The sequence below is a fragment of the Notechis scutatus genome, chromosome 1 (assembly GCF_049901735.1).
Source record: "Notechis scutatus isolate UNSWTSFEM ecotype Mainland chromosome 1, rNotScu1.2, whole genome shotgun sequence".
Lineage (NCBI taxonomy): Eukaryota > Metazoa > Chordata > Lepidosauria > Squamata > Elapidae > Notechis > Notechis scutatus.
This window is the reverse complement of record NC_142009.1, coordinates 48,933,643-48,958,225: the sequence shown is the minus strand read 5'-3', so window position 1 is coordinate 48,958,225 and position 24,583 is coordinate 48,933,643. Positions and strand designations below refer to the sequence as shown.

Below are 24,583 nucleotides of genomic sequence, written 5' to 3'. Positions count from 1 at the left end.
CTCCAGATCCAATTCAAGGTGCTGAGTAAAGTACTTCATGGCATAGGGCTGAATTATTTGAGGAACCATCTCTTCCCAGTTACATCTGCCTATCAGGTTTAGCAGAAATGGTATATTGTTCCATCTGCTAAGTAGTTTCTGTACATCTAGTGGGATCCAGGAAATAGTTCTTTTATCCCATAGTATCTGCTTTATGGAATATCATCCCACCCCCCAAAGATGAGATTGGTTCAATTCCTATTAAATATCCACAATCCCTCAAATCTTGGTTAAGTCATCAGGCCTGGGGTCTCAAGGGAATGGTGAATTGTTGAGGTGGTTCTATTGTGCTAATATTTGTTACCCTCTCCTTGCTTTTTAATATTAATTTTAATATTTTTACTTAATTGTATTTATATCATGGTTATATCATTTTAAAAAACATTGTATGCCACTCACTTTTTTGTGAAATAGAAATCCATATAAATATGAATGGATGCATGCATGCATGAATGCACTATAGCTGGTCTGAAAATAAGTAGAATGCTTCATTAATGATTCAGTACTGAATAAAGAGTAAAACAAGAATGTGCGATGTTCCCTTTGTTATTTAATGCAGTTATGGAAAAATATCCCAGGATGTGAATGTATGTTTTTATATGTAAGCAATGCCATGCCAGCTGAGAATGCAAATGATTTACAGAAAATATTATACAGATGTACAATACATGTAAACTATACAAATTAAAAATACTGTGTTGAACTGTCATGTAATCTTATTCAGTCATGATTGATTTGCTCCACTGATTTTAATTTGGGCAGATAAAAAGATTTACTACAGCCATGTTTGTGCCTTGATTTGATACAAACAGGGAAAGGGCCCAATAGGTTTAAATTGCCCTTAGCTGGGCCATTGTTTACAGAAGTACTTTCCTCTTATTCCAAAACCATCCGAGAACAGCCGGTACAGGCTTGTACAATCTCATAGGTTTTGTCACCCATCATCTTGGAAGGAAGTTGGAGTCCCTCGCAAATAAAAACAGAATAAAAATAAGCAACGGACAGATTTCAAGTCAATTTCATTTTCTGTCTGTTCATGGATAGGTGAATAGCGCTCTCCAGCGTGGCATCCTGCATCTACTTTTCTTTTGCATGAGCCCTCCACACTCCTTCCCCACCTCCACCCCGCCTTTTCCCTCCCACCTGGTCCTACTACAGCCACCCTCCCACCTGGTCCTACTACAGCCGGCTCTCCCTCCTGCCACAGGCCAAAGAAGCTTAGGATGGTCACTATAGCAACAGCCAATCAGAAGCCAGGAAGGCGGGGGTTCTTTGGAGAAAATAATTCAGCCCGCCCTGATTATTTAAGCAAAGGAAGGGACTGGGGGTGGAGAAGTAGTTGTTGCGTGCAATCTCGCGCTGAATTGGGTTACCGGCGCTCGGGCGGGCGCGCAATCTGAGAGCATCCCTCTCGCCTTGGCCGAGGGACTTTTTTTTTTTTTGGATTGTGCTTGGATTTGTTTTTCAGTGCGAACCAAGCCACCCGGTAAGTTGACAACTTGCAGAAAGTTTGAGGGAAACGCAGGAGAAGAGGCAAAGGTTAGCTTTCCATTTCTGCGTCCTGAGTAGTCCTCCGAATGAAGTAAAGCGCAGGTGACGGTGCGAACATCCAGATTGTGCTCAATTCGAACTGGATGCGGAGGGAACTGTATTCTGCAATGAAGTCGTTTATTCCAAATGGACAAATGTGAGGGGTGTGTGTGATGCAGGATGAGTATAGACAACTCTGTAATTTTGTGATGTATACTTAGTAGCCTGGGAAGCAACAGTTAATTTATCTTTTCCCTTTCGAGTCTTGTTTGAAATGAGTTTGCACATACATGCCTGTATTGGCTTTCATTCCAGTTGAACTATTTCATTTCATTTCTCACCTACCCCTTTGCTTTGCTTTAGTGTTAAGTATTGTTAGGGAAGAAAGCTTAAGTTTCTATTGCTTCTTAAATTGTTAAATTTAAAAGTTTAATAAAACATGTTTAAGTTTAAATTTAAATGTTAAATGCACACCTTTTTAAAAAAATTTACAGACATGAAGTAATTAATTTGTATGTAGAGAACATTTTGTCTAGCTCCCATAGACTATTCTTTTCTTAAAGTCTTGTATAGATTTCTCCAGAATCTGGAATGTTTTGAACAGGTTAGAAAAACTGGCAGAATTCTCAGGCAGCAATAATACTAGTAGGGGAAGTTGGAACATTGACTATGGAGGTGCTAATTTTGTTTATAGTCAGAATTTAGTTCAACTCTTAGTAAGTGAAAAGTTAATGAAGACCAGGTGAAAGGATGTAGCTAACAAGCGGAAGGAAACGAATCTGGTGTTTGGGAGACTGTCATGAAAATAATACCAAAATGTGCATTATGCAGAAACGTTCTAGCCTTTAGTAAGTGGAAATTATCTTATGTGCATGGATCCTATCCAAACAGATGACTTTGCACAACAAAGTTCAAGAAAAGGAGGGAAATGTACATCCAATACTAAGGTTTAAAACTGATACTAACACCTCCAATAGAAGGGAATATATAGTTTGCAGGATTGAACTGCATTACTTGGTCTGATGATATTACCTAGTTGGGTAATGAAATGTTTGCAAATAACAATCAAGCTCAGAGAGAACTAAAGACTCCACATAATACTAACAGCTCGTTGCTCAGTACTTTAGTGACCTTATCTTTCCTTCTTTCTGTTATTTTATACCATGAAGAGGTTTCAGTAGGTGGAAGCACCTGCCTAACTTTATTCTTGAAAACTAAGCAAACTTTAGCCTATTTAATAGCTGGAGAAGAACCTTCCAAGGAGTAAAGGGGGAGTTCAATAGACTTGAGAACTTTGGGAAAAAATCTGGAAGGAAGGCAGTGCCAAAACACTTTTATACTGCTTTCATGATAATGACAATTGTGTCTATGAAATAGTGAAGGCATTGACTCGAAAGATACTATTTGCTTTTTGCACACTTTAAAGTAGTAGCCATTTGTTGGGAGCAAATACTCCTAACATAGGCATTAATCTATCCACAATTAACCTACATGTGTACAAAGGATCACCCTCTCCTCATCTTACCTCTTAATCATCTTTGCTATTGAGGTTTGAAGATTTGAGAAGTATTCCGATAAGAAAAATTATTTAAGTTTATTTGAATGAATCTTGAAGTCACCATTCCTATATTAAGCATAAAGACCAACTGGAAGATTACATCAGATTTCTCTTAATTGTTTCAGGTTTGTATTTTGAATTTATACATTGTTTTCATTCAGCAATTATTAACATTTGGAATCTGTTAAAGAAGATTAAAAATTAGATAGTGAATTAACTTCAATTTCATTTAAGCTGTAAAGGATTTTTTTTTTGGCAATTTGTTTTAAAATGGGGATTTTTAGCATTATTTTAATCATAGCTGTTCTCCACCCCCAATCTCCACCCCCATAGGTATTAAGGTTCAGCAGCATTATTGCAAAGCTGTTTATAGGAACTTGGTTAGTTTAGTCAATGCTTTTTTGAGAAGGTTGAAAACCAGGAATGATTTATTATGCTATCAAGCAAAATAGTTCTATCTTTATCACATGACTTCAGAATGTCATTTGCATTAAGAGAGTGTTGAATTTTAATAGCTATTATATTTAGTGAAAAACTAAATCAATTTTTTTAAAAGCTGTAACTGAGAATATTCTATTTTAAAACCCATTGGTTTAAATGGATGACAGATTGGGATCCTATGGTAGGTTTCTAGAATGTAAAATGCAATAATATGTAACAATGTTTTCAACACAATAAGTTAAAGGATATTTTTGTGAGGAGTTGGTAGACCTTAAAGAACCAGTACCATTTTTATCCCTAAAGAATCATTCAGTAAGTACTGAACCTCAAATTGTAGAATGTGAGATATATTTCATAAAACCAACTCCAGATTAAGGACTCTGTAAATTCAGTTGATTTTTGGTGAAAGAAAATTTAAATATTGTGGATAAATCCATGTATCCTCGGAAGGTGACTGTACTTCTAAGTCTGTTGTTTTTCTGTGCTCCAAGATAACCTAGTTTAGCTTTTTAGATTCCTGTGCCCTTCAGCCCCATTGGGATAGAATTCAAATTGTTCTCATCTGAATGTAGCCTACCTTGAAAGGCTTCATGTTGGAGAAGACTGGCCTAAATGCAGAAACCAAAGAATTATTGTTTAAGCAAATACTATCTACCTAGTGAATTTCCTTCCATCAATGAATATTTCTTTCCATGCTTTGCAGTAACACTCTTAAAGTACAGTAAAGAACTGACTCCTAACAGTTGTTCTGCATCCAAAAGGTCATCAGGCAGACAAATTGAAATATGTATGAAAGAATATATACTCAGATATCTCACGGATAATATATGCTAGGCATTTCTAAATAATAACACTTTTGATTTTTAAAGGACACAAGTGCAACTAAAGGTTGTATATTTAGTTGCAGACTTAAAAATGAATTGGACATGTTTTAAAACTCTTAACTGTGTAACAAAATCAGTATTTATGGCAGGGGTCTCAAACTCAATTTACCTGGGGGGCCGCTGGAGGCAGAGTCTGGGTGAGGCTGGGCCGCATAAGGGATTCCACAAAAAACATTGTTAAAAAAATATCCTCAAATGTCATCAACAGTTAATGATTTCTCCGATACATGAACTGTCCTGAACACATGAATGGAACATTGAATGAAGGTCATAAACAGTTCCTCAGAACATGGCTTCTCCAGCTTACTCCTTGCTGCCAGAGACTTGACAACGCTTCCTCTCACATATCTGAGCCACATTTGGCTTGAGAGAGGAGGCACTTGAGACCCTCAGTATGGCTTGAAGATGATCATCAGTAAGTCTGGACCTGTACTTGGACTTGTTAAAGTTCAGGGTGGAGAAGAAGCCATGACGAGGAATGGCGGGCTGGACTTCCTTCAGAGGTCCATTCCCCCTGTGGGCCGCACTAATATTATACTTTCATATCATGGTGGGGGCCACAGGATATTGTCCTGCGGGCCGCAATTGGCCCATGGGCCGCGAGTTTGAGACCCCTGATTTATGGGGACCAGAATGAATATGTATAAATAAAGCAGTTTTCCACTGGCAGTGAGGCAAACCTTATGCCATAAATTGACAGAAAGGCCTTTTACACCTCATAGAAATGAATGGGAAAGAGGAAATAGAATCACTATGTTCTATCCCATTCTAAAAAAATACTGTTATTTATTGGGTTCATGATAACAAATGCAAGTAACAGTATCCTGTGTTAGCTTCCTTGCTAGGCAAAGAAAGTTGGAAAATTGTGCTTTTGAACAAAGCAATGGTATTTTTAAAACTCTTTTTGGTTGCTTTTATCTATAGCTTTCCAGATAAGCACATATTTCTTTATTCCTGGAAAATGTAATCCATTTGGAAACCTTGGGTATAAAACAGATGGTAGGAAATACAATGTACACACTTAACATAAAAGCAGAATTGTGGAGCATTCTTTCTTGGACTTCTGTGCGTTGCTTAGTTTGCTCCTTAAGGAAAGAAGTATTGCTGAGTTTATATGGATACTTTATATGCATAGGATAGGTTAAATTTATGGCTAACCTATGACTTGACCACAATGGATGTGGAATACATAGTTTGACTTCCAAATTTATTGTCTCTCACAGATTTGGGTGGTGAGCGGATTTAATATATCCGTAATAAATCCAAAAGCAAAACAGCCTAGATAAAAGCAAGTAATGTCCTGTTTAGACTGTTCTGCAAGTTTCTATTTCAGGTTGGTTATAGATCTTAAGAGGTTTCAGTCTATTCTGTTGTAGATTCACATTTATTATTTTTATCTGTAATATTAAGAATTATATCACATTGACTTGTTGAGCTGTCATTCAGCTGATTCAACATCCAATGTGATACTTAATACAGGGGGTCCCCAACCCCCGGTCCATGGACCGTCACTGGTCCACAGCATGCAGGAAACCAGGCCGTGTTCGAAGCCCCAGCAATGGGATGCAGGCAGCCATGAAACCCTGCCCCCTCTGGTCTGTGGAAAAACCTCTCCCCATGGAACCAGTCCTTGGTGCCCAAAAGATTGGGGGCCATTGCCTTAAACAATTTCCCATTATTCTTTCAAAAACTTCCTTTGGTTATTAAAGCTGATGTTTTTTTTTAAACAGTTATAGATTACCAGATCTGTAGTATCTGTATTCTGAGAATAATAGTTGAAAGTAAATTGTGGTGGGATAGATATCAGTGAAAACCCCAAGTAACTTGTCTAAGAACAACATTATATATTGCATTCATATCTATGGATTGCTTTGAAAAGTGATGCATCTGAAGTTTTGATTAGCAATTTGCAAATAGTTACAACCAGGCCTTGTGAAAGAACTAATTGTTGCACAGCTCTAGTAAATTGTTCAGAGAAAACACACAAACAGTGCACTTCCTTTCCCTAATTTCTCTAGGTGACAATTAAATAATCAGTTTAGAATCCTTTAGTGAATTATAAATATACACAGTTTCAAACTTTTTTTTTTGCTTTTTACGACCCTGTAATCCCTTTGTATCGGAGTGGAGTTGGAGCTACTGAATGGAGCTGAGAGTTTACCGGCCAGATGCCCTCCCTGATGCCTATGCAGAGTTCACAACAGATATTTACTCTTTGCACACTGACAGAGAAATGTCTGTTACTGCCTAGGATTAAACTCTCAGCCTCCTGAACACGAGGCGAGCATTTGCATTCTAGGTCACTGCGCCACTTGACACAGTTTCAAACATTGCTAAGTTTTATTGAAATAGAACTTGCACTGAATGCACTTTTACTTTTGCAGTAATTCATCCATCCATTCACGTGACTTGCATCCAGAGCTGGTCCAACATGTAATCCAAGAGCATGGAGCTTTCTCTATCTAGATTTAGGGGTTTTGCTGCGATTGTTTCTTTCGTACCTTTTATAATTTGCTAATTGCTGGCTGAATCACCTCGCACAGTGCTGGTATATAAGCTGCTGTTTCATTGTTTATTTCTCTAACTAGTACCCTCATTTTTCTTGAGTATTGTTTCTGTCTTATTGCTCCCAGTTTCATCTTAGTATGCCAAGTATCTGCTGCCACCTTGATTGCATAACTTTAGATGTGTAGAAGAGCAAACCATTTACTTTCTCTCCAGTCTCTTCAGTGAACAGTCACTGAATGAATAGTCACTACATGACGACTAGCCTAATGCTCATACAGGAATGTGAGAAACTTAAATAAAGTCAAGAGAATAATTGAGTGCAAATGGATTTGGTTTTTATTTGTTTTCATAAGCACAATTAAGAGCAGATGTAATACAGATAAGAATAACTGAAATTATACAAATAGGATGGCTGTGAAAATGAGTTACATACAGATGATGAACATGTGATTGCTAAAACGTGTAAACTTTTGTTGAGAATTGAAATGGAAGAGAAAGTTAAAGAGTACACCATGAAATGGGCTAAGAATTTTGCTCGTACAGATGGAGCAAAAGAAGAGGAGTTGTTTAAAAGACTAAGGTTCATACTGTGTTACAATTTAAAAGATACAAAATAATGTACCATTGATATATGGCACCTGGGAAATTATCTAAGACATATAAAGATACTTTTAATCAGTATTAGAAATGTGGAATTTTTTTTTTACCCTGCATGGTGAACTTGTGAAAGAATATCAGAATACCATAACCAGACTAAGATGCACAATCGGCCTTTCTAATGGCTTTCCTGTGAAAGTTAATGTGCACCAAGGCAGTATCACCCATTGCTATTCATGCTCGTCATGGATACCATCATGCAAGATCTGCATTATAATGTCCCCTGGGCCTTGCTCTATGTTGATGATGTTTTGCTTACAGCTATTCACCAGGGAAGAACTGCATGCTTTGTCTAGACATGGAATGACAGTCTTAGCCAATTTAATTTGTGAGTTAATATCAAGAAAACTGATTATCTAGAGATCAGCTTGAGCACCTCATTGTCAAGATCAACTGCAAAGTTCTAATTAAAGCAAACTCCTTCTGTTACTTAGGATTCCATCTGCAAAATGATGGTGGCATTAATAAGACAGTGTGCATGAGGAGTGTTTGGTAATAAGTGCCTGTCAATTTACTTAAAATAGAAAACATATATAGAATGATGGTTGCCCAATAGCACCGTATGGTGCTAAGTGCTGGCCAACTACCTAAAATGCTGAATGCCTTTTGCATTCCATGGAAATTCAAATGCTCTATTGATCATTAGGCATCTCCCTTCTTGACACCATTAGCACCAATACAGTCCAGCAGCATATGGGTGTTGCACCAATAACAGAAAATCTGGGGAAACCACCCACGGTGATTATGGATATCAGCACCTCACACCATTGCCAGGACCATCTACCACTTTAAAATTGCAGGCAAATGCCTGCATGGAAGATCAAAACAAAGATGACAGAACACAATAGACATGGACATGAAGATCACCCAATTAGATTAATTTCTACTTTTGACTGTGTGCAATAGTGTTTGTTGATCGTTTAAGCAGACCCCGGAACTGTGGGAAAAGAATGTTATTACCGAATGTTGGCACATGATCCTGGAGCAGCTTAGGAGATGAGGAGATGGAACAGAAGAAGCTACATATGAATGGAAAGATGCAAATCCCAGGTCTGAGAATTTAGAATCCAGAGCGATAGAAGAATCCTTAACATTATTTTGTGCCCAAAAAACAAGACTTTGGTGTGACTGCCACAGTTTTGAAATTCAGAAAATATATTTCCTTTACTTTTTGCCAGTCAACTAACATATATATATATATATATATATGTTGTGACTGGAAGGTTTGAGCCTGCTGTGAGTTTTGAGTCTGATGTATCAGAAGACACAGGTTTGAGTGATAAGGAAGGTTTGGCATTGGAAATGGAGCCTGCCCTAATGAGAGATGCAGACGTGAGCCAGGAGGATGAGGGAGTGTCGGAAACACCATCCTCTCCAGAACCTTCCACTTCAATCATGCCTCAGGTGTCAGCAGATGATCCACAGAACATACCAGAGTCCTTGAGTGATGACGAATGTTGGGTTGATGCAAGGACTAGACGCAGGTTGAGACGTCAAGCACAATTTGAAAAGAAACGTCAAGTCAGAGACTAATTAGAGAGACTGACACGCCCCTTCAAGGAATATAAGGAGGCGTGCTAGTTAATGATCCTTGTCCGGATCAACTTTGTTAATTACTGCGCAGCTTTGAAGAAGCCTCTGTTTCTGTTCCTGATTTATTTTGCAGCTCGTTATCTCGGCTTGAAGACAGTTTCTGGGAAAGCTGCCAACGACGATTACAGAGACAAGTTAACTCTGTGGTTTCTGGTATTATTTGTTCATGTTTATTTCTTTGGGGCATTTGGACTCTCACTTGTGGCTACAAGTGAGACAGAACATATATATATATATATATATGTGGATCTTTGGTTATTCGGGTTTTGTCCCACGTAAAATTGGAAGTATTTTGGCGACGTTTCGATGAAATCTCATTCGTCATCTTCAGGCTTGTGTCTTCGGCTTTGTGCTTCTTGGAGTAATGTGAGCTTGCAGCTGTTTTTTCTTTTAACTGCCAGTGGGAGTGCAACTTGACTGGGTGGGGGCTTGGCTGTGTTCTGATTGGGTGGGGGGGGTGTTCTTATTGGTTGGGGGCCTGGCCAACCAATACCACTGTAAAAGTCTGACTCACAGATGGACACAATACAGAAGCCTGATGATGGCAGATGAGATTCTGCCGAAACGTTGCTACAACTTTAAAAGCAAAACTACAATGACATGGAAAAATACCCAAACAAAGCTGAATACCATACATATATGGTATGGCCCCCAAATATATGGCCCCCAAAACAAGCCCAAAAATGCTGGATTCTGAAAACAATCTTATTCAGAGACATATTGATTGTAGTTAAAGTGTTTTAATTCAGCAAGTTTTGCTCTCTTTCAAAAATCCAGCGTGCTTTGAACATCTTGTTACAGCCTATTGTTTACAGAGTAATAGCAGCAGCAATCAGAGCAATAAATTCCTCCCACCCAGTAAATCACAGCTGCTAGTAAAACAATTAACCCTTTCCTTGCAGACTCTCAATACTACCTCATTACTTTAATCAAACACTGATTAATTCATTACCTCAAAACTTACAACTTTTCTACCTCATCACCTATATCAATGATTACCCTGTTTCTCCAACAATACGGCCTCCCCCAATAGGAAGTCCTACCATGTTTTATAGGCATGAAATGAAATTAAGCCCTCCCCCCAAATTAAGGCCTATATTAAAACATGCGAAATGGGGGAAATGGCGGGGGGTTGCCATTAGGAAGTACTTTTGTTGCACACCGGATATGGTGCTGCCTGCGTTGACCCTGATACAAAGTTCCCCACCAATGCCGAGGTCAACATCAAGCCGCCACCACCCGCCTGCCCGAAGATGCGGGGGGGATTAAGTCATCCCTGAAAAGACGGCCTAGCCATTTTTTCGGGGCTAAAAAAAAAAATAAGACCCGGCCTTATTATATGAGAAACACGGTAGATAATCAATTTCTATAAAATATTTCATTAATGGTTAGATAATCAATTTCTATAAAATATTTCATTAATGGTTTAATTGATTTATTGTTTTAATTGATTTGTGTGATTAGAGTGTTTAGTGCAAATAGTGTGATTACTGATTAGTTTAAAAGATCAAGATTCATGTAATTTAATTGATTAGTAAAATCAGTGATTTAGTGAATTTAATTGAACAGTGTGATTGATGATTAGTGTAATTAATTGATTAGCGATTAGTGTAATTAATTGATTAGGCTGATTGTTGCTTAGGAAAATTATTTGAAAGATTACTGTAATTGATTGATTGGTGTGATATTAGCTATATTGATTACCCAAAATTGTTCCATTAATTAATTTAATCAACGTACCATCTTAACAAACCTACCATGCCAAGAAAAAAATCCAACCTAAAGAGAAAGTAATCCCCACCAATGAACCACAAGACTCCTGCACATGCCTTAATTGCTATAAAACTCTAAAGGATAATGAAAACTCCATCAAATGTTCTCTCTGTAACAAATACGCTCATCATGACTGCTTGGGATTATCCGAGCAAATGATTCAATACCTAGAATCATCCAATGAGTTTCCATATCTCTGCAAATCATGCAGACCCAAACTGGATCTGTTTGAAAGAGTTGATACCATAGAAACACGAATAACATCCCTTGACACCATAGTAGCATCCCTGGATGCCTTAAAAGAAAGATTATCCAACCTTGAAAAGAAAGACACAACACAAAAACATGAACATCCAATAGCTACAAACCACATCTCTACCCAACAACCACAATCCAATCCACAACCCAATCCACAAAAAAACATAAGCCAGACAAATAATGATATCCCAATCCTCATCAGAGAAGCTGTTGAGCGTGAACGGAAACATCCAAACGCCAACTTATTTGGTCTAGAGGACATAAATGATAATGATGACATAACAATTGTCCGAAACATCATCAGTGATTATCAAGCATCAACCATCTCCCCTGATGAAATACTTGACATTTCCCGCATTGGCTGAGAGCTCAAAAACAGAGACGGCTCTGTGGCCTCATGCGTTTGCAGGGTCATTTGCAAAAATGAATCAAGCAAACGTAAATTCATTTACACTATAAATTCACTCGCCAACACCAACCATAAGAACCTCCGATGTCGCCCTGACCTAACCATACAGCAACGTGCCCACTCCCGTGTACTCCGCACTGAACTCAAAAAATGTCTAGACAATGGAGAGAAGGACCTGTACACTGACTACCATGCTGACTGTATCAAAAGTAAGTCACACAACCGGGACTTCCGGTTTGAGCTTCTTCAGCGACAGACCAAAACCTCGTCTCTGCGAGGCTTCAATCCATGCTCGCCGCTGGAGCGCCCTGAGCTGGCTGGTTTCAGGGCTAAGCCACCCCGTAGAGGTGGTGAAGAGGGGGGAGACGGCCAGCAGGGTCGAGGAGAGCCGCATCTCTCCTCCCCAGCTGGCCATTACTCCCTTTCCCGAAGGCGGTTGCAGCAGTGATCAGAAATGGCCACTACAAAGAAGAACTCGACCGGAAAAGAATGTGCAGGAGGAAGATAAGAAGAGAAAGTTTTGGTTGACCGGGTCAAACAGCAAAAGCAACAAATAAGGTACCCTGGAATTGAAACTGTTAAAAAACAATAACATTGTTCCCTAAGAAGATTTTTAAGCTGCAAAGGAGAGAGAAAAGGGAAAAGATTTGGTTTTCTCCTTTTCCTATACTGACAGCTAATAGACTTAAGCAAGAAATTGGAAAAAAATCCACTTTGACATTAACAGGCATTTAATGCTGAAAATAAAAAGTCAAAGGGATAATAAAGATTTCTGGATAATCAAAAGCTTTTGAAAACAGGAAAGAAGAAAAAGAATAAAAGGGCGGGATCTGGAAGGGAGGAGACTGCCTGGTAATAAAAGGAACTTACAGCAAAATCTCAACAAGACTTCCAAAAGATACATCTGAACTGAAATATCGCAACAAAAACCCCAGGAAGAGAAAGAAATAAGAAGATATAACTCGGGACTATCTGGATTACTTGATGATTTCTGGATTCTTGGTTATTGTTTTGAATGAGTAAAATCAATCGGGTGGTTGTTTAAAACTTTTTAAAATGGCTCCACTTTTAGAAGAACTGAAAATGGAACTTAAAAAGTACAAAGAAGATGCACAAGAAGGGAGAGGTTCTTTTGGCTTCATATTTCAGTTTTTAGAAATGGAGATTTGGTATTATGAGAAACAACAAGAAATGGTCAGTGATTTACATTCAGATGCTTGACAGTTGGTTCATATTTATGACGGTTGCAGTGTCCCAGGGTCATGTGATCATATTTTGCAATCTTCTGACAAGCAAAGTCAATGGGGAAGCCAAATTCACTTGACAGCGGTGTTGCTAATTTAACAACTACAGTGATTCATTCAATAAATGTGGCAAGAAAAGTCATAAAATGGGGCAAAAGTCACTTAACAAATTTCTCACTTAGCAACATAAATTGTGGGCTCATTGAAGACTATCTGTATTTGCTATGTTTTCTTTTCTCAAAAATATTTGTATTTTGAGGTACTGTATTTATATTAGCATTATAAGACTTTACAATTATGTTGTAGGTAAGTTCTGTGTTGGCATGTTTGCTTTGTCATTAGGATGATTATATATTGATTAAATAGGAAATTTTCATTAGTCCCTCATATGCTGCTGAAAATGTGGAGGTCTCCTAAATGGATAGTCAATGCCACTTGTTTGAAACAGTTGAAAACTGATATGACAATCATTTTGTCCCTCCAGAAGCATTCCATTTCCAAAAGACACTCTTGGAAACCTGAATTGTATATACTTATCATCATCATCATCATCATCATCATTATTATTATTATTATTATTATTATTATTATTATTATTATTATGTTTATTATGTTTATTATGTTTATTGTTTATTGTTTATTATTACTAAATTATTTAATTTGTAGTCTCTAAACATTTTATTTAGGGTGATTTATCTTTAAAGCATATTTTCTATTCCTTTTCATCTGCCTTAACCTCGTAGTTTGGACAACAAGAAGCTGATCTAGCTGAGAAATTTTCGTGTTTTACTTTATAGATGCTTGAATTTCTTAAGACAATGTTGAACCTTTTAACCTTGAGAGAATGGCTGATCTTTCAAGTCCTTCCTTCCGAAGTGGGACGAGCTGCAAGTAGCTTCTTGTTTTGTGAGGTAGCATGAAAAATCCTGAGCAACAGAGGTATCGAGCATGAAAATCGGTGCATCCATTTCCAGAAAAGGCTACTTCTGTGGGAGGTGGTTGTTGAGTATGGAGCAATGTTTGATGTGAGAATGGCAATTTTCTTTAAAGTTTCCACTTTCTGAAATAACAATTAAATATTAATTTGATTCTGGATAAGCATGTCCAGGTAGCCCTGTTCCAGTTCATTAAAGATATTTCCTTCCTTCCTTCCCTCCTTCCTTCCTTCCTCCCTCCCCTCCCTCCCCCCCCTCCCTGAGATGTCCATTGCAGGTTAATAGGACTATAAGAATTGTGTAGAATTCAAAGTTCTGCTGTGTAGGTATATATTGTATGTGAATGCCTCTCTCTCCCCCTCTGTATTTATGTATCTATGAATAGACATATAAGTTGTCCACCCTATTGGTTGTAAACATGAAACATGAACATTATGTTTTCACTTGCTCTTTTCAGATAAAGGAAGAAAAAAAAGGAGAACATGGCATTGGCATCCTGGTTTGGATGGAATGAACCTTCCAGTCGTATTTCTCAAAGAAGCCCAATGGAAATGGTGACTGAAACCCTGATGATGGAGCTTGACTGGCAGATCAAAGAAGCTGAGAAACAACAGCGGGAGAAAGAAAACGAGTATCGCAAGATCAAAACAGGAGTTGATTATGGCTGGCTGGTTAGCTATCCTAAGCATGGCTGTGATATCAGTCCAGGGGAGCGTCTGCAGCTGGAGGATATCTGTTCCAAAATACATCCATCCTATTGTGGACCAATCATTATTAGGTATTTGCTTGGAATCTGTCATACATTGTACATACAGTGTGAAGTAACAATAACTTAATCCAAAAGACTGTTCTGGCTGGAGATTATAGATTTTGAAATGCATCACATTTAGAGCACACCAGATGCAGGGAATTGGGTAGAATATCTAGCACTGAAACTTAATTGATTTTCCCTTGTAGCTGAACTGGATTAAAAGAAGCAGAGTAAACCATTGTTTTCTATTTTTAAAAAGTGTTTATGAATAATTCAAAAATGATTCGCTGATTTCTAAATGACACATCTAGAATCAATTACTGAATACCGATTCTGTTTTGTATGTATGAAGAATTCAGTACTGAGAGCCTGTTTAGAAACTCTTTCTGGGAATAGCTTGTAGAAATATCACAAATGCAACCAGTACATTCAAGTCCATGTTCTATTTTTCCATGCAAAAGTTTGCAGTTGTCTAATGGGTTTTATCCGGGAGTCTGATTATTATAATACTTTGCTTGGCAAAAATTTGGATAGGATAACTCACTGCCTGCTATGAATTTAACCAAGTTAACATCACTGCATATAATTTATAATGCCAAGTGATAGTTTATATAGATGGGGAAATTCAAATGATGGAAATAGGTGATGAGCTATTATTTCCTTCATTTATATTGACCACCAGGAAACAGTGTAAGGGAGGGAAGGAGCTGAATTATGAAATAGAAATAAATAAGTATAACTACTATAATAAGTAAAAACAGTACAGATCAGATACACAGAATGCCACACAGAATATATACATTGCTCCAAAAGGGATGGTGGTAGAAGATGGTTGGGTAAATCCTGATATATGAGAGAATGACATAACACCTGTATCTCTATGCTCTGAGGATTTAAGTGAAGGTGGACTGTATATGCCCTCCTAAGGCTAGAATCTTTTGCTCATTTATTTCTTAGATTTCGGCAACTTATTGCTGAATATGAACCAGAGCCTGGAGAAATACCTCGGCTTTTCCGTTCTGTTCTGCACGATGCCACTGAGAAGATTAAAGAGGAAGAGGAGGCCAAGAAACTTGCAAGACAATGGAATACTAAGAACAAAACCAGCCTCTCCCTCACTACATTCAGATCCCGCATCAGGATTTCCCCCTTCAGCAGTGATATCAAGACCATTTCAGAAGACGTGGAAAAGGGCATGGAACCGACCAGAAGAATGTGGAGCATGCCTGAATTCAGGGATAACAAGGACTACTGACTTTATTTGTAACATTAGCCTTTTTTTAGAAACAGACTATTTTATTTATTTGGGGATCAGGATGATTGTTTTTGTCCTGTTTCCAATTGTTTTTGTGTTGGGAGGAATTCACATGAATTCTTTTTAAATACATTTATTTGCATTTATGCATTTATGCATTTATGCTTGTAGGTTCCTATTTTCCTTGGGCAAGTACATAAGAAACCACTCAGGCAGATTAGCCTCACCTTTTATCAGTTTATTATGCTATGAGCTTGCATGAAAAACTGCACATATCTCAGCCTGGGTATGTGTTTGTTATTTAAAACATTTCTATAGCTACCTGTCTTATAACCAACTTTTATTTGAAGTTTGCTTTTTGTCACCTAAAAGAGAAGTCCAGGGAATAATGCATGTTTGTTTATTTTAGCTTTCTTTTGGGTTTTGGCTTTCAATCATTTTGCCCATGACCGCACACAAATTGGCATGCACCACACAACACACAACCACAAACCCTAACCAGCCATATGCAAGGATCCATGCACAAAAAGGCAGAAATATCTTATTTAGTATTTCCCAGCATTAAATTTGAAACAAAGGTAAATATTAAAAAGATGGCAGTAGTTTATTCTTTTTTTCTTTTTGCCAAAATATTCTAGGTTATTGCTGTCAATATCATCAGCTGGAGGAATGCCAATAACTTCTAAATAGAAAGGTGGGCCTTACAGAGTACTTTAGGTACAAAATTTGAGAGGAGGGAGGCATACACAAATGGTTGAAACATTTTAGCACTTAAAGTTTCTCCCTTTTTGGTAATTAGTTGCTAAATAGCCTTAACTATATATATCTTGGCTAATCAGTGACTACCATGGACAGGCCATGTTATCTCTGTCCTGAAAAAAACAGGGACCTCTGTAGATATTTTAAGGCAAAATTTTATTTAAAACTGAAAATGAAGAAAGCAGTGGGCTCCTATGTTTAGGGGAAAAAGGAATGCTTTGAAACACCATTTTCAAGATGTATCAACAAAGCAGTTTTCCCTCCCCTGCGCTGAACTTTTTAAAAATAGATGCAAGAAAATGTATTTCTTGGAGGAGCCATGATGGTGCAATGGTTACAATGCAGTACTGCAGGTTACTTCTGCCAACTGCCAGCTGCTTGCAATTTGGCAGTTCAAGTCTCACCAGGCTCAAGGTTGACTCAGCTTTCCTAGGTGGGTAAAATGAGGACCCAGATTGTTGGGGGCAATAGGCTGACTCTGCAAACCACTTTGAGAGGGCTATAAAATACTGTGAAATGGTACATAAGTCTTAATTGCTATTGCTATTTCTCTTATTTTTATTCTTATTACTCACATTTTTACACCACTGGTTGAAGAAGAAACAAATTTGTCACTTGGATGTATATATATTTTGGGTTTGTTTTTTTTGTTATGAAATACAGTGCTGCCATGACCATGATGGAATGTATCTCCAAACCTGAATTTTACTGGGCTTTTGTGTAATATTTAAAAGCCATAAACTCACTTTATCAATGGTCACTTCTTTACATAGCTTCTTACTTGCATACTCTCTTCATACCGGAGGCACAACTCCAAGGTTAAGTCCTTTTCAGTGTTTTACAGCCCTACAGACTATATAACATTAGTGTTGAAGATTGGAGGATTTGACTGTCTTACTTATGCCATAGTCTTTTGTGCAAATTGTACACTGTGATATTTCAGTCGTCTATGTAAAGAAGAATGTGTTTCTGTTTCTGCTAGATATCTTGTTGATACAGGAACAGGCGGTGGTTTATGATTAGAGCTTCAGACCAATTCTTGAAAATTAATGGAGCACTTAAGAGGGTTCTGTGCTGCTTGCAGAACACAAATTCCAAGAAAAAACAGTTTGGGTTCTTTTCTTTTTGGTGGCTTTAGCTTTATTTCAGAATGCTTTTGGATTTCCTGTAAGTAAGCAGAGTATGCACTGAAGAATTTTCTCTACTCCTGCTTCCCTTCTTTCTCAAATGTTTTTGACAAAGACACCAGCAAATGGCAGTTTAATACCAAATGGATTTAGGGCTTCAGCCGTCTAAGAAAACAATTTGCATTGCATTGTGACATTTCTATACCGTATCTCCAGTTTGAAAGATTGGCACATATATAATTGTAATCTCTAAAATAGCCTGGTCAAATCTCATGAACTACAAATAGACTGGAATTGCAATTCCTAGCCATATGATGAGTTATACACCCAATATACTGAGTGTGTGTCTGGGGGGGTACTACATCAGTCCAGGATGATTTAAAGGCCAAGAGCAGAAACTTGTGAGACTGTCTTCTCTCTCTCTGCTGAGGCAGCCTGAGAATTTGGGGAATTTGCTGGTGAATCCTCTCTGTCTATATTGGACCCGTGTTTTATAGAGCACATTTTGAACATGGTAAATATTTAAATCTTCCCCCTTTGCTGTGTCTAGTGTTTTGAATGCCTGATCCTTTTTGCATTAGGACCCAATTTGTGGAGAAAACTACAAAAACAGAAAGCCCATTTCCTATCAAGTCACATGATCACTTTTGTATCTAAGAGTGAAAAGCTCTTTGCATTCAATTACAAAAGTGCTTTCCTTAATTTTAACTGCCTTGTGATTGATTGTGATAGATACAGATATGCCGTGTTCTGTTTATTAACTGTTTCAGTGTTACTTTAGTTATCCAATTTATATACATTGACTACAATTAGAAATGCTTTTCTACTACTATTAAAATGCAATTTCTTTAGTAAGCAAAATAGAGACTGTATGTGTTCAGGAGTTATATAGTTATATCTGACTGTAGTGTCCACTCTTACCTGAGGGTGAGTAGTATTGAACAATTGTGTGGTTGACACACACACAGGACTGAAAGATTTTATGTATCACTCAGGTTGCATCCCATATTCCTACCTCCTCAGGAAAATTCCACGGAAGACAGCGGAGCTGTATATACTCATAGGATTCCAGTGCTAATTGCTAAATTAAACAACTGGAAGAAGGGTGGGTAAAGTGGAAAGAAAAACTTTAACTTTTGATTTAGCAGAAAACATTCCTATTAAATGGTTGATTAAAAATACGCATCGACTCTGGATGTGTTTATTAGACCAAGAAGAAGATTCCATCTTTATCCAATTTATGTGTTGGTTCCTTTGTTATATAGGGTTTTTTTGTTAACTTTTGATGTTTGTGAACTTTTAATGTTTAAATGTTTTATTATTTTATATTACTGTTTTCTGATAGTATAAGTCACCCAGAGTTGTTTAAGAGTTAAGATGGGAGACATACCAATTTAACAAATAAATATCTATGAAACAGAAAACCAGATGGCATGCTGAAGAATTGGCATGGCTTTCACAAAGAAAAGTCAATCTTGTTATCTGAATTTTCTTTGGTGAGGTGATCTATCTATTGATATAGTTGGGCTTTTAAAAATATTTTGAATTGTTTCTCACTGAAAGTCTAAGAAAATGGAAGTACGAAGAGCAATGAGATTTCCTCCCCAAATTTTATCTGCACTCATGAAGTAAATTATTGTCCAAAGATCAAGCTGCTTTCTTCACCAGGTTATCCTTTTAAACATTACCCTGGGGATTGTGCTAATACCTGCATTTTTGTTTATCTAGCTGATTGATTAAATTTGTTGAAAGAAAACTGTATAAAGCATTGGAACAATTATGATTTTTATTTGGAATTAAATAGGTTTCATTGTAATGCTACCTGGCTTTTATTCTTGAATTTGTTATAAATCATAGAAAAATGTCATTTTCTCACTGGCAGATCCTTCTCTCTGAGGGTGTCTTGGTGGCATTGGGGGGGGGGTAGGAGGAAAGAAATGAAAGCTTGCTGTTGCTGGGTGAAGCTCTTCTACCAGGAACCCTATATTTTAGCCTATATATGAGTGCCAAAGCCAATTTCACAGCTTTAAAAAATTGTAATTTCATTTTTTTAAAAAACAACCTCTTTAACACTCCCCCTCAAAAAAGGGGGTAACTATGCAGTTCTCTGTAATAGGGAGATTTTTATGACTCTTCATTTATCCAGGTATAAAAATGTTTATTCAGGAAAAAAGAGCAAAAGGAAGGATACCAAGACCAAATAATAAATCCAGTTGGTTATGTGTTACCTGAATAAAATAAATATTTCAAATAGATTTAGAGATACTGTATTTTCCAGAAAATAAGACCTATCCCAAAAATAAGCCCTAGCCTGATTTTTTTACATGTGCACCCAATATAAGCCCTACCCCCAAAACAAGCTAGTTAAGACCATGCCGGGAACTTCCGGTTTGAGCTTCTTCGACGACAGACCGAAACCTCGTCTCTGCGAGGCTTCGATCCATGCTCGCCGCTGGAGTGCCCCGAGCTGGCTGGTTTCAGGGCTAAGCCACCCCGTAGAGGTGGTGAAGAGGGGGGAGACTGCCTGCAGGGTTGAGGAGAGCCGCATCTCTCCTCCCCAGCTGGTCATTACTCCCTTTCCCAAAGGCGGTTGTAGCAGTGGTCAGAAATGGCCACCACAAAGAAAAACTCGACCGGAAAAGAATGTGCAGGAGGAAGATAAGAAGAGAAAGTTTTGGTTGACCGGGTCAAACAGCAAAAGCAACAAATAAGGTACCCTGGAATTGAAATTATTAAAAAAAAAAAAAACCAATAACATTGTTCCCTAAGAAGATTTTTAATCTGCGAAGGAGAGAGAAAAGGGAAAAGATTTGGTTTTTTTTCTCCTTTTCCTGTACTGACAGCTAATAGACTTAAGCAAGAAATTGGAAAAAAATCCACTTTGACATTAACAGGCATTTAATGCTGAAAATAAAAAGTCAAAGGGATAATAAAGATTTCTGGATAATCAAAAGCTTTTGAAAACAGGAAAGAAGAAAAAGAATAAAAGGGCGGGATCTGGAAGGGAGGAGACTGCCTCGTAATAAAAGGAACTTACAGCAAAATCTCAACAAGACTTCCAAAAGATACATTTTAACTGAAATATCACAACAAAAACCCCAGGAAGAGAAAGTGGAAAAAGAAATTAGAAGAAATAACTTGGGACTATTTGGATTACTTGATGATTTCTGGATTTTTGGTTATTGTATTTGAATGACTAAAATCAATCAGGTGGTTTTTTAAAACTGTTTTAAAAGGCTCCACTTTTAGAAGAACTGAAAATGGAACTTAAAAAGTACAAAGAAGATGCACAAGAAGGGAGAGGTTCTTTTGGCTTCGTATTTCAGTTTTTAGAAATGGAGATTTGGAATTCTGAGAAACAACAAGAAATGCCTGCAGAACAAGAAGATTGTGACAAAGAAGAAGCCATCTTTAATGAATGAGTAATCTTAGGTGGGGGACAAAAAGGAAAGGGGGTAAAGAGAATGGAAAGTTTAAGATTTGGAAAAACAACTCCAAAAAAAAAAAAAAAAAACACAGAGTGAAAAATAAGTATAAAATCAGAAAGCAACAGAAGAGGGAAATGCAGAAGAGAGAATTAGAAGTAGGGAGACAAGGGGGTAAAAAGGGGAGGGAGAAGATGAGAGGGAAGAAAGAAAGGAAAAGAAGTTATAAAGGACAGAAACAAAATATAGAGAAACAGGGCCTATTTAGAGATAATGGGTGAAAATTTAATGGAAAAAGGGATTCTGCAAAGGTACATAAGATAGTATGGTTATATTAGAAGCAGAAATAATTTTAGAAAATATGAAACAATGTATGATTAAAATGTCTGATAAAATAAATATCGTAATTCAGTGGAATGCTTGTCAATAAATAAATGTAACAAAAGGTATATTTAATGATTTATAAAACATATGTGAAGAGAAATAAGGGAAAAATTAATTATGGAGATTACATGTGTTTTTAAGGAAGTATGATATTTAATTGAAAAGAAGTGTTAAAGATGTTATGGTTTTAATGATTATTAATGATAGAACTGAACTGGAATGGAATTAGGGTTTATAATTACATATATTTACAATCTTTCTTTTTTTTAAAAAAAGAATATAGTGTGTATTATAAGAATGTGCCAAGCAGAATTCGATGGGAAGTTATGTATTATGTATTATATTGAAGGTCATAAACTTAAGGTATGTATTGAAGTTTAAATAAGAGTTGAATGGATGTAATTAAAAGATATAAAGGTGTCATACTCCAATTAGTAACTACAGGAGAAAATTTAATGAGAAAAGATAATATGAAATTGAAACAGAACAGACAAAAGTATAAATATAATGATTTGAATTGAGATGAGATAAAATAAAATTGAGAAATTAAAAGAGGGAAAAAACTATATAGAAAATGTAGAATAAGATATGGAATAGAACACAAAAAGGAGCATGAAATTGAATTTTGTGTCTGTATAAAGAAATTCAACCTGGGACCATGCTATTTTCAAAAAATATGTTTTACTTGTATTTTGTATGTGTGAAAACCCAAATAAAACTTTATTAAAAAAAAAAAAGACCCTGCCCACACCGTTGCACCTGGTTGCAGGAGGTGGGGTGAGAGGCGTGTGGATAAAAATCAAGCTAGGGCGGGGAGAGGGTGGAGCTGCTCCATGTGCCCCGCATCAGCTTACTTTAGGACAATTGTAGCCAGGCCTCCCATGCTCCGCCATCTTCGCCTTGCTGGCCTACTTCTGTGGACACTTGCCACTGCTTGCGCGCACCACCTCCAGTCTCTCTTTTGCCATCAGAGCCCTTCAGGAAAGGCCTCTGCAGCTGAGAAACACACTCTGGATTGATACACGTGGTGACCCCCGGCTTCTGTTTCACTGTCTGAGGCCTTCAGGAACTATGGGTTTGGGAATATGAAATCTATGTTGCAGTAGCCTCTACACCAGAATGACCCAAAGATGCATAAAGGAATAGTTGTATTCATTCAGATACACATTCAAACGCACATTCTAAATATATTGGATGCATTATATATAAACTCATTGCCAATTCTGTAGAAGTAAGTACTTAAACAGAGCTTCTCATTATTATGCTCTGACAGCTAAAATTGGCAGTGAATAATAACAAGATACTGTACTGGTTTTTAAAATTCTTCATGTTGATTATCAATCCTTGGCAAATTTACAGGTGGCCAGGGTGCCCTCTGGTGTTACTTTAAGGGTTGCATCAACCTTTAGATACCCTGGAAGAAGTCATCTATTATTGCAGTGCATGGCATTAGCAGCTCAACTCCAAGATGTTACTTTTGTACTACACCAGGTTTGAATTGTGGAGAGCCAATATGTTGTAGTGGTTATGGTGCTGGATTAGGAGTAGGAAATCCCATGTTCTAGTCACATGGAAGCCAGTTTGTAAGAAGCCAACTGAAAAATAATTGCATTATGTGCTAATAGCTTTTCTATGAGAATGAAAGCAGGAACAATGCAAAATGTGAATTTTGCAACCAAGTGGGTCAAATCCTAGGGACAGCAACACTATGTATTATAATCATTATTTGAACAAATATATATTATCCAGGCAAATCACAGAAGAGTAAAAACATCAACCAAATGCCTATTTAACGGCATTTTAATAAGCGCCCACCATGCTTATGCTTCCAGGGGTCAATCGTCTTGGCTTCCAAATGCAATTTAAAGTACTGGTTGTCATCTATAAGCCCCATATGGATCAATTTGTAGGTCTGCCTGCCTTCTACTGTGTCTCTGTCCAGTGAAATCCAATAATCTTTTTACAGTGAAATGGGTGGCATATAAATGTAATAAATAAATAATAAACAGAATTTGCATGCTTTGAGTCCTACTAAGCAGGATCATCTTGTAGAGCCTAAGAAATTCACAGAACTCTGACCTTGCCTTGAAAACCTGGCTCTTTCCATGATTATTCAACTGGGATACTAGGCACACAACTACCACTGAGAATGAGCTCTACTAATTTGAATTGTTTCTTTTCCCTGTATAGCTGTTTTATTCCTCTTTTGTTACACTGCATTTACTGGGTGCCCAGAATCATGCACAAGTAGGGGACTATAAACATTGCAATCACAAATAAGTATATACCATTTTCCCTCTCACATGGCAACCATCACTGGAACTTCAATGCATCAGTAAACTGACATCTAGAGGTACTCTACAATGCAATCTGCACCTGACTGGGGCAAGATGAGTTCCCAATGTACATATTGCTGTGTTAAGTTTGTAAAACATTTCACAGATAAATTAATTTGCATTTGCTCAGCTCTTATCTCCATCTTAGCAGAATCAAATAAAATTATTTGGACAACTTCCTGCAAGCCTACTTGGAATTCTGATGCTGTGGACTCTTTAAGAAAGCGGCGTGATTAGCAGCATAATATGCTCTCTACATCTGTGCTTGCCTTGACCTATGCCCTTTGTTGGCTCCTTAGGGCACACAAAGGAGTAAACTTGAGGCAATCAACAACCCCCTTCAACTTTAAAGAAGGGGTTGGAGAAGATGGGGCTGCAATTTCAAAGGGCTCTGAAAAAGTTACATTCTCTGGATTGTTTGCAGAGTTCAGACCCAGTTATGAGATAAAACTACATTGATTTTTCCAATGACCTCTATTAGAACCTGGTGAGTGTTGTCTTCTGATTCTATTATATCAGTCAGCAACATCTGATACCAGCAATCAAGGGGTCAGGCTGGAATACATGAGGGTGAATTGGAAGCACTTTTTTGCAATAGAAATAGAAAGCGATTTAGCTCTTGGCCATTGATTTATGGGGTGGCTCAGAGTTCTGCTCTCCCTCTCCTCATCTTATCATCTATATTAAACCATTGAGGGGGTTATCCCGATTTAGGGT

The 24,583-nt window shown here is 37.4% G+C and overlaps 1 protein-coding gene across 3 annotated transcripts; it reads left to right on the top strand.

The window, feature by feature from the left end:
• The first annotated feature begins 1,354 nt into the window (after window positions 1-1,354).
• On the top strand, window positions 1,355-19,542 carry RD3 (RD3 regulator of GUCY2D). Of its 3 annotated transcripts, none has more exons than XM_087963480.1 (3): window positions 1,355-1,525; window positions 14,287-14,607; window positions 15,538-19,542. In XM_087963480.1, exons 2-3 carry the CDS (start codon window positions 14,312-14,314, stop codon window positions 15,833-15,835), a joined length of 594 nt encoding a protein of 197 aa, XP_087819606.1. In that variant the 5' UTR covers window positions 1,355-1,525; window positions 14,287-14,311; the 3' UTR covers window positions 15,836-19,542. The 3 variants fall into 3 exon arrangements, with proteins under 3 accessions (XP_087819606.1, XP_087819612.1, XP_087819617.1); XM_087963486.1 differs by lacking the exon at window positions 1,355-1,525 and adding an exon at window positions 1,559-1,733; XM_087963491.1 differs by lacking the exon at window positions 1,355-1,525 and adding an exon at window positions 13,695-13,919.
• Window positions 19,543-24,583: the final 5,041 nt, after the last annotated feature.

Excerpts from the sequence above, each read along its gene's own strand:
- RD3 (XM_087963480.1), top strand. The coding sequence starts at position 14,312 with ATGGCATTGGCATCCTGGTTTGGATGGAATGAACCTTCCAGTCGTATT. Across the intron at positions 14,608-15,537 it reads TGTGGACCAATCATTATTAG|ATTTCGGCAACTTATTGCTG; the intron begins GTATTTGCTTGG and ends TTTATTTCTTAG.